This window comes from Anopheles moucheti, chromosome 2 (assembly GCF_943734755.1).
Source record: "Anopheles moucheti chromosome 2, idAnoMoucSN_F20_07, whole genome shotgun sequence".
Lineage (NCBI taxonomy): Eukaryota > Metazoa > Arthropoda > Insecta > Diptera > Culicidae > Anopheles > Anopheles moucheti.
The window spans coordinates 85559756-85570749 of NC_069140.1; the positions used below are offsets into that span (position 1 = coordinate 85559756).

At 41.5% G+C, this 10994-nt stretch overlaps 1 protein-coding gene across 1 annotated transcript; it reads right to left on the minus strand.

Annotated features, from left to right (window-relative positions):
• On the minus strand, nt 1-10399 carry LOC128299650 (uncharacterized). The gene is made up of 10 exons (XM_053035670.1): nt 10147-10399; nt 9229-10081; nt 8260-9150; nt 7317-8192; nt 6629-7253; nt 3610-3907; nt 2668-3538; nt 1690-2589; nt 737-1612; nt 1-661 (listed from the first exon to the last, which is right to left on the minus strand). The coding sequence occupies exons 1-10, from the start codon at nt 10397-10399 to the stop codon at nt 1-3; spliced, it is 7104 nt and encodes a 2367-aa protein (XP_052891630.1).
• Nucleotides 10400-10994: the final 595 nt, after the last annotated feature.

Consider the following 10994-nt stretch of genomic DNA (forward strand, 5'->3'; position numbering starts at 1 on the left):
CTACACAAATTGTAGTCTGCTATGTAGGTCGAATGATATTTTTTTGTAATTTAAGCTTCCATCCATAGTCTCCAATATCCAGTCCAGGTAGGTGTCAATGTTAGTATAAATGACGGGATAATATTTGCTGCAAAAAAATGGCCATGCCTTGGCGAATCCGCGCAGAAAGTGTCTTTCAATGCCATTAATTTTTTGCGCTGTGTATATTGGAAACCCTGGAAGCGAAGTCAAACATTCGGTGTTTGGTGAGTATTGCGCCAGTATGCACTGTGTGACATTTTCGAGCTCCCAATTCAGTGCCAGCTTGTTCCATCGTGTTTGACACTCGGAAGAAGCAAAGTAGGTATGTTCGTCCAGCTTCTTCGCCACGAAGTTCAGTGTGAGCAAGTTGAAGGCGTGGGCTCTCATGTTCGAAATGTCGTAGCTGCGAATCTGATCGTCGACCGGCAAGCAGACCGGGTTTATCTGAGGATTTCTCACTGGGCGAGACAGCTCCAGCAGCATAATGTCGTTGCTGTTATCGGAACGGTTGTACTGCGGATGGACAATCATTCGCTGTATTGGGATTTTCTGCAATTCCGGATCGCAAAGCGTAGACTGGTCGCCTTCTTCACACACCACATCGGATGAGTCGATCATACTGCCAACCTGCAGTTTGAGTCTGAAAAGAGTTGATAGGGAAAATAAGTTCTGACTAAAGTTTACGATCATATTCGAAAAATACCAATGTACTCACTCCGTACGATCAATAAGCGTGTGAACTGGACCCACAGCGTACCATTCGCTTATCAATGTTACCATACACAGTAGATCTTTAGGATCCGGATGAGCTGTCACATATCCCAACCAAGGTGAGTAGAGCCTATTCATCGTGTTTTTGGTATCCGGATACACCCCACAGGTATTCAAGTTGATTAATCTCTTCTTAGAACGAGATCTTACTGCCGGAAAATTTACTGGACCAGAATCTATAGGTAGACCCTCTTCTAGATCGTTTGTATCGATGCTTTCCTGGTAATTTTCCGCATGCATGTTCTCTAGAATCCAATCGAGGTAAAGATCAATGTCCGTAAAGGAATACGGTATGTATTCATATCCTTCTTGAAGAGTGTCGTTCATGATGTTAATGCCCCTGAGAAAGTATCGATCTTTTTCGCCAATCCGTGACGAAGTTTGCAACATTGCACCGGACTTGAGGTACACACGATCCGTGATAGCTTTCTTCGTATCTTCGGCGCATAGTGGAGCTGTTTTCAGGGTGGTAACGAATCCCTCCTGAGCAAACCGTTCTTGACAGGTTGAGGGGGGCATTAGCGTTAAATTTCTGATCTCGTTATCATAGTTTCGGAAAGGTAACAATGTCAATTCCGACGCTTTGTGATTGCGCAACTCTTCGGTCAGTGGTAAGCATATAGGATTGATGTAGCGATGGGTGAGATCTGCTGGTTTCATAAACTCTATCAGAGCGATGTTGTGGCTCTTGGGGTCTCCTGCGTACAAAGGATGGATGAGTATGTTCTTGATTTCTATTTTGTTGAACAAGTGATCGCACGGGGAATTGACACAATTAACTAGAAGCAGCGAATTGGAATATCCTAGAATAACAAAACGCCTAGAAATGGAATACAAAAATAGCATTAAAATTCATTTCTTTGAGACATGATAAAAAAATTGAGATATGACACTAACCATGACACAGAGTTGCTTACAATGTGAGCTGGAACCAACGCGTATCTGTCACTGATCAAAGTAACCACACTTTCGATGTACGTTACTGCCTCCATAGTGTTTTTGTGTGTTGTCAACAATCCCATCCAGGGATAGAACGTGCGTTCGTCGATTGTATCAACGTTCAGAGACGTAACTCCACAAGTATCTAGATTGAACAGGGATAGTTTTCGTATGTCCGGATCTTCATAGAGTGTATTCCAACTTTTTTCTACATCAGAGTCTTTGACCTTTGGACCTTTGGTTTCATCCGCTTTATCCAATATATCGTGCCTCATGTTGAACAGTATCCAGTCCAGATAGTTGTTTACGTTGCTATAAACGGACGGCAGCGATGTTGAACACGAAAGACCAAATAAATCGAAACCACGTAGGAAATATTGTCTTCTTCCGTTGAACCTTCTCAGCTGCTGGAGTGGAACTCCAGCCTTCAGCTGAATGCAGTCGCTTGCTGCTCTTTTAGTGATTAAGGTACAAAGTCGCTTACTTTCCAGGAACTGGGGGAACTCTTCTCGGGGGTACTTATTAGTACAGTCCTCAGCACTGATGTAATCGACTGGTTTGCTCGCAAAGGCACGTGGAATAGACACATGGGATGCTATTGAAAGATCTCCCGTGTAGTTGGTGCGCAACTTCGGTACAATGGGTATACAGATCGGGTGTACATTCGGTTGCGTTGTATCCGCTGGGTTAAGCAACTCGATGAGTGCTATATTGTCGGCAGTGTTATTGATGCTGTACGTTGGATGGATGATGATTCGTTGGATTTGGAGCATCTGTGTTGGACTTTCACAGAGTCTCCTTCGATCGTCACAACTTGGTACCGTCAGTTCTGTATTACCACCAAAAAGAACTCTTCGTCTATGGAGTGGGCGAAAGATAGGCCGGAAATTGAGGTTAAAAGATGAAGAAGCATTAGAAGGTTTGAGTTATACTTACTCGAATCCGTCATTTTCGAAGCAATGGGCTGGTCCAACAGCATACCATTCATTCAGTAACGTAACCGCGCATCTTTTATCGATCGTGTTGTCCGAGTGCCTATAGATTCCAACAAATCCGAGCCAGGGTAAGGTCCATCGTTCACCATCAGCAACAACCGTGTTTGACACAATGCCACACGAATTCAGATCAAATAGTTTCAGCTTTTCATCATAATCCACTTCAATAACATCTGCGCTAACGGACAACACAAGAGGATCAACATAATCCTTTATCCAGTCAAAGTATTTTGCGACGTCCGTGAAGGCAGTGTATGTTGATGCATCGCACAGGAAATCTTTCGTTAAATGTGTTGTGAAAGATACAATACCACGAATAAACCATTTGCCTTCGATTTCGAAAAACATACCACCACCACTGTCTCCTCTGCAAGCAGTGGCGCCTTCCTGTCCTCCGGCACAAATCATCTCGGTTGTAAGCTGGTTACCAAACACTTCACGATCCTTCTCCACGCAAGTCAATCCATCAACGACACCAACCAGCGTTTGCTTTAACGTCTCTGATACGGCATTCGCTTCGGTTAAACCGAACCCGACGATCGTAGCTTTCGTACCGACGATTGGGTTCGAACTGATGTCCAAATTCCACAAGCAAACAGGTTGCACAAACTTCGTCATGGTGATGCTGGTTGCCAGCTTGATCATGGCGATGTCGTTGTAAATTTGATCTGATCTAAATTTTGGATGCACTATAATTTCCCGTGCATTATGTATCTGCGTGTAGTCTGTATCTTCTGAAATGTGGATACGGCCGACGTGGACTGAGACTTTGCTTGCCCGTATCACACCAGTCTGGAAGACACAATGGGCGGCTGTAAAACGTGCATGATGGGAGTTCCATTTAGTACATCCAGTATCACTTCGATGATCCTTAGATGAATACCTGTCAGGATGGTGTCTCCGTCGATAATCGATCCACCGCATTTATAGTCAAACTCGTTATCGTTTTTCTTATAGAAAATGGCTGCATGCCATGGCCAGTGTCCCGGCTTTGCATCCAGTCCATTATGGATAAGATAGCTTGTTTTCACTTTTCGTCTACCACAAATGACCCGATATTCCTGGGCGCAAGTTTGGAATATTACACCCAGAATGAGTGCAACGTGCGCTGAGATCCAGAACTGAGCGCGCATGTTGAGTTCTGGAACTTTCGCTATAAACACTTGTATTTCCGGCAACAACTGGTGAACACCAACTGCACACCGCGAGAGCTCAGCGGCAACTAGCGTCGATCTTCGCGCTTATTGACTATTTAAAACATAAAACGCTTTCGACTGGGGCTTAAACGCTTTCCGTTTAGCCGTTAGCGAGCATACACAACAGGTTTTGGAGTTTAACCCTATTGATTTTAGATGTTCTTGTAACGGACCAAATTGAAACTAATATATTCACCTTGAGTTCATATTCGCTGCTGATAGCGAGGTCAACCTAGCTGAAACTGTTAATTCGTTACTGCTAATTACGAGTATTGTCGATAGAATAGGAGTTGAAATTTGATCATGTTTGATCATGACGTGCGGTTTAACATCTCGTTAGGACAAGCCCACCAATATTACATGGCACACCATACGTGATACTGGCGCTAGACCATATGACAAGCTGGCGTGTGTATGTGGTCGCCTTTAATTTATTTATTTTTTAGGACAGAACCGGTTCATACATCCTCCTCCGTGCGCATTGCAAGAAGTCTTAGACGCTCTACGGTAAACAAACAAAAAAAAAACATACAATCACCAACCATATCAAAACTTTAACGATAGTAAAAATAAAAAACAAAAACGATGATGGCTTCGGGAGCTCTAAATCACAAAACCTGTAGCTGCAGAAAACGAGTTTAATTGTACGCTCGGCATGTTCACGAGATTCAAACAGGTTTTTAACCGATACATTGAACATATTACAGATAACACGAGAACGTTCTTATGTAAACGGAAGCTTTTAACTTTTTTAAAGAAAATTGGATACATTGGACAGAACTAATTTTAAAAATCGAACAAAAATGCCGACTTTTTGAATCTTTCACTAATTAAGTGATATTCTAAATTCATTATTTTTTGTAAAAAAAAATCATATCAAATATCAATCATTGCTAAAAGCAGACTTCCATTTACCTTTTATTCCTTTACCACTCACTCGGTATTGTCTTGCGAGCAATTGTGTTATGAATTGTGATGTGCAATTAAGCTAACATAATGCCAGCCGCGTGTGAGGATCACGTTAGTACGGAATGTAGATTGAGCGAAATAATTACCGATATCTCATGCCGGAACGAACAGAAAATGTGAGAATGGGCGAATGTTTTTTTTTCCTTTTAATAAGATAAGATAAGGAAGATCTTTTCCAACGTTTTTCTATCGATTTTCCATCGATGCTATGCTTCGTTTGATCATATAATCGTCACTTGTTTCGCATAATAACATTAGCATATTAAACAATCGCTTATGAAACTTGCGAGTTAAAACTAGTCAAAACGAAATTATTCTTGGATTGAGATAAGATAAAGTTGAATGAATCTTTGCACTGAATGAATGACGCTCTATTCAGTCTCTATAAATAAAAGTGAATGAATCCAAGCATGCTAGCAGTGCTGATACTTATTTTACATGTGTATAAATTCTAATTTAAGCAAAGAAGTAAAATGAATGAAACTTAACATAAAATAATGTTTATGTTTAATAAGTTGGTAGTTGATTCCTGAATTATTCTTCTCAAAAGATTCATTAAACACAACACTAAACGAGATCATTTTTCTGTAGCTGTTAGTAGCGTTCTGTGTTCTAACTGCTTTGTAGAATAACATCGTTGATTTTCATTGGCATATAATTTCCGATTTTGATTATCTTGACCAGTTGAAGCTAATGAGCCGTGTTGAATATTTGTTAGTGAGTGTTGGTGGTAGAGACAGCGTTCTATGGTGCAATTATTATGAACGCTATTAATGTAGGAAAGGAGGTATGCAGTATTGAAGTCAGATAAAATTAAAAGTGAAAGGAATGCGAATCTACGATCGGATGCGTATCAACAATATTTCTTCTGAGGTTGTGCAGATTTGGGGAATCCCGTACATTACTCATGTTCTAAAATCTATTTTAAAACCTCCAAAAAACCTGTTACCACTGAAAACGAGTTCGAGATTGCACTTACAGTTTGAATATTATGTTCGCTTATGGATAATAACAAACAGGTTTTGGAATGACAAGGTGGACGTAGTTCAGCTAACATAGGAAGAAGAATTTCTTATGCTGATGATGTTTCATTGATGTAGGTGAAAAAAAAACAATATACCAATAATAAATAAAGTCTGTAGTTATGATTTTTGTGTACAAATTTACATGCCTCAAAAAGTTGTGTAGTTGTTATTAGTTGTTCTATGTATATATTTTAAGATTTTGATTTATGTTATCTGTAGAATCTTTAAAATTGTTCAAGAGATTATGGCTGTAACAAAATAATCATTTGCTTAATCTTATTTTCGTGAATAAAATTAGGTCCACAATTTGATAACAAATATCTCAAAGTTCATACAGTAATAAACTTTAATGAAAACTGCTGCATATTTACAATCATTTCATTGGCCAGTAGTACCAAAAAAGCAAACAAGATTTACTTGAAGATATCTTATTCTGATTGTTTGTGGTTTGATTACCACGTAGAACGTCCTGTGAAGCATGGTGTACATTCGGACATCAAATGTGTGGGTTGATGACCACGGGTTTATTATGAGACGAAAGTCTGTACGATATCATTCATACTTTTTAATTGTGAGCAACAACAAATAATCTTAATACTAGAACCAGAAATGTGCCTAGATGTATTGACTTATGTTCCGCTCCTTAGGGATTTTATTATCATATCATTTCAAAATTAAGCAAATTGAATTTTTGAAACTACATTACCTATACCTTGATCACTAGATCACTGCTATTGTTTACATTCTCCAATATCCAGTCCAGGTAGGTGTCAATGTTAGTATAAATGACGGGATAATATTTGCTGCAAAAAAATGGCCATGCCTTGGCGAATCCGCGCAGAAAGTGTCTTTCAACGCCATTAATTTTTTGCGCTGTGTATATTGGAAACCCGGGAAGCGAAGTCAAACATTCGGTGTTTGGTGAGTATTGCGCCAGTATGCACTGTGTGACATTTTCGAGCTCCCAATTCAGTGCCAGCTTGTTCCATCGCGTTTGACACTCGGAAGAAGCAAAGTAGGTATGTTCGTCCAGCTTCTTCGCTACGAAGTTCAGCGTGAGCAAGTTGAAGGCGTGGGCTCTCATGTTCGAAATGTCGTAGCTGCGTATCTGATCGTCGACCGGCAAGCAGACCGGGTTTATCTGAGGATTTCTCACTGGGCGAGATAGCTCCAGCAGCATAATGTCGTTGCTGTTATCGGAACGGTTGTACTGCGGATGGACAATCATTCGCTGTATTGGGATTTTCTGCAATTCCGGATCGCAAAGCGTAGACTGGTCGCCTTCTTCACACACCACATCGGATGAGTCGATCATACTGCCAACCTGCAGTTTGAGGCTAAAGCAAGTGATTATTGGCAAAGAATGTATTTAATTTATGCTGTAGCCAAAGAATACTTACTCCCTGCGATCAATAAGCGTGTGAACTGGACCCACAGCGTGTCTGTCGCTGATTAATGTTACCATACACAGTAGATCTTTAGGGTCGGGAAATGCTGTCACATATCCCAACCAAGGTGAGTAGAGCTTATTTGTATCTTCTCGAACTTTTGGATACACTCCACAGGTGCTGAGGTTGAGCAACCCTTCCTTGATGTTTATTTTTACCGGCGGAAGCTTTACTGGGCCAGAATCAATAGACTGTCCCTCTTTTAGGTCGTTTAAAGCTGATAAATTCTGCTGGGATGATTCGTTCATGTTCTCTAGAATCCAATCAAGGTATAGATCGATGTTTGAAAACGAGTACGGTAGATATTGATAATCTCCTCCAACGGTGTCTTTATGTATGTTAATGCCCCTGAGGAAGTACCGATCTTTTTTGCCAATCCGTGCCGTAGTTTGTAGCATCGCGCCGGATTTGAGGAGCACACGTTTTTGTTCAATTTTATTCGTATCTTCGGCACATTTTGGAAGTTTTTCTAACGGAATCAAAAATCCTTCCTGGGCAAACCGCTCTTGACAGATGCTAGGTTGGATCGAAGTTAAATTTTTCCCTTCGTTATCATAGTTTCTGAAGGGTACCACAGTCAAGCCCGATGGTCTGCGCTTGCGCAACTCTTTGGTGATTGGTAAGCATATAGGGTTAATATATTGATGCTGGAGATCTGCTGGTTTCATAAACTCTATCAGAGCGATATTGTGGCTCTTGGGGTCTCCTGCGTACAAAGGATGGATGAGTATGTTCTTGATTTCTATTTTGTTGTACAAATGATCGCAATTAGAAAATTGACAGCTTGCTAAAAGCAACGAATTGCAGTATCCTAGAATAACAAAACGCCTGAAAATAGCATAAAAAAATACCACTGTAAAGCATAGTAAAGAGAGGAAACGCCTATTCTACTCACCATGAGACAGAGTTGCTTACAATGTGAGCTGGAACCAACGCGTATCTGTCACTGATCAAAGTAACCACACTTTCGATGTACGGCAATGCCTCCATAGTGTTTTTGTGTGTTGTCAACAATCCCATCCAGGGATAGAATGTCCGATCAACTCTCGTAACATTGTTCACTATTGTCGAAGTAACTCCACACGCATCAAGTCTCAAAAGAGAAAGCTTTCCATCGGTTGGCTTCAGCAGCAATTTGTTCCAACTGTGCTCCACAGCAGATTCCTCGTCGTTTGACGTTTCGTTATTTTCTTCCAAAACATTGAATCGCATATTGTACAATAGCCAGTCCAAATAGTTACTTATGTTGCTGAACACGGACGGCAGCGATGTTGAACAAGAGCGCTCAAACAAATTGAATCCACGTAGGAAATATTGCTCTTTGTCATTCAACTTCCGTAGGTCCTGCAGAGGCGATCCAGCCTTCAGCTGAGTGCAATTCTGTTCATTCGTATCAGAGAACTGAGTGCATAGTCGCTTAATTCCAAGATACAGAGCGAACTCTTCTCGGGCATACTGATCAGTACAGTTCTTGAGATCGATGTATTTGACTGGTTTGCTCGCAAAAGCAGATGGAGAAGACACATGGGATGCAACTGAAAGATCTCCCGTGTAGTTGCTGCGCACAATGGGTATACAGATCGGGTGTACATTCGGTTGCGTTGTATCCGCTGGGTTAAGCAACTCGATGAGTGCTATATTGTCGGCAGTGTTATTGATGCTGTACGTTGGATGGATGATGATTCGTTGGATTTGGAGCATCTGTGTTGGACTTTCACAGAGTCTCCTTCGAACGTCACAACTTGGTTCCGTCAGTTCTGTATTACCACCAAAAAGAACTCTTCGTCTATGGAGTGGGCGAAAGATAGGCCGGAAAATGAGGTTAAAAGATGAAGAAGCATCAGAGGGCTTGAGTTATACTTACTCGAATCCGTCATTTTCGAAGCAGTGGGCCGGTCCAACAGCATACCATTCATTTAGTAACGTAACCGCGCATCTTTTATCGATCGTGTTGTCCGAGTGCCTATAGATTCCAACAAATCCGAGCCAGGGTAAGGTCCATTGTACACCACCGGCAGCAACTGTGCTCGATACCGAACCACACGTATTCAGATCAAATAGTTTCAGCTTATCATCATAATCCACTCCAATCGCATCGGAACTGATCAACACATTAGGATCGACGTACTCTTTAATCCACGCGACATAATTGGCGATATCAGTTAAGGCGATTTGTTTAGATGTATTACAGAGTTTTCTCTCGGTATTCCCTGATAAAAATGAAACAATACCACGAACAAACCATCGGCCTTCGATTTCGAAAAACATGCCACCACCACTATCTCCACTGCACGCACTGGCACCTTCCTGTCCTCCGGCACAAATCATGTCCGCTGTAAGCTTGCTTCCGAATGCTTCGGGAACATCGATGGCGCACGATGCTGCGTCAACGACACCAACCAGCGTTTGTTTCAACTGATTTTCCTTGTCAAATCCAACGATCGTCGCTTTTTTATCCACGATCGAGTTTTGTTCGTCGTCCATGGTCCACAAGCAAACGGGTTGCACAAACTTCGACATGGTGATGTTGGACACCAGCTTGATTAGAGCGATGTCGTTGTTGATATTTTCAGCGCTAAACTTAGGATGTACTATTACTTCCCGTGCGTCATGTATCTGCGTGTAGTCTGCATCTTCCTTGAGATGGGTACGGCCGACGTGGATCGAGATTGTGTTTTGTGGTAAGCGCACGCCAGTTTTAAAAACACAATGAGCGGCTAAACATAAATAAGAAACGGTTCCAATTTAGCAGTCGTAGTAATGTCGATCCCTTGATGCATACCTGTTAGGATGGTGTTTGCGTCGATAATCGATCCACCGCATTTATAGTCAAACGGTTCGTCCTTTTCCTTGGAGAAGATGGCTGCATGCCATGGCCAGTGTCCCGGCTTTGCATCTAGTCCATTTTGGATAAGATAGATCGTTTTCACTTTTCGTCTACCACAATCTGCTCGATATTCCTGGGCGGAAGTTTGGAATATCACACCCAAAACGAGCCCCAGGAGTACTGAGATCCGGAGATGCGGAGCGCGCATGGTGTGAGCGCACTTTAGACACTTGAATCCACTGGGAATACTTAGAAACGTCACCTGCACACCGCGAGAGCTCAGCGGCAACTGTGTTGCTCCTCATTTCTTTTCGCATAAAATAACCTTTTCAGTGCTTTTTTGTTTGCAGTCAAGCGGTGATGGCCAACAGGTTTTCAGCATTTAAATTTGCGGAATATCCAAATGTTCACATTCGGAAGGTGTGTGTAGTTCGAAAGAATCGAAAGATTGATGGGATTTTGTTTTTTTTTTGATAGTGCAAAGTTTTGTTTTATTGATAAAGAACAAACGACGAGCAAAAGATAGCCCAGGAACACCGAAAAGAAAAGAAAGAAATATGTTTTAAAGTTCCCTGGTTCTGTTCCGGCTTTGAAAACCAGTTTGATGTTAACGTATCTTGCTTTAGAGCATCTGATAACAGCATGATCATGATTGGGGTGTCGAAAACCAGTTTTTTTTTAGTCTGTGTTGAAACCACACAACTCTCTGCAGCTTAGAACGATCGCATAAATGTTTGCTTCAAGGTAGCGTAGTCAAATCGTGCGTTTAGTAGAAGAATTTAAATTATGATCGCTAGGAAGAT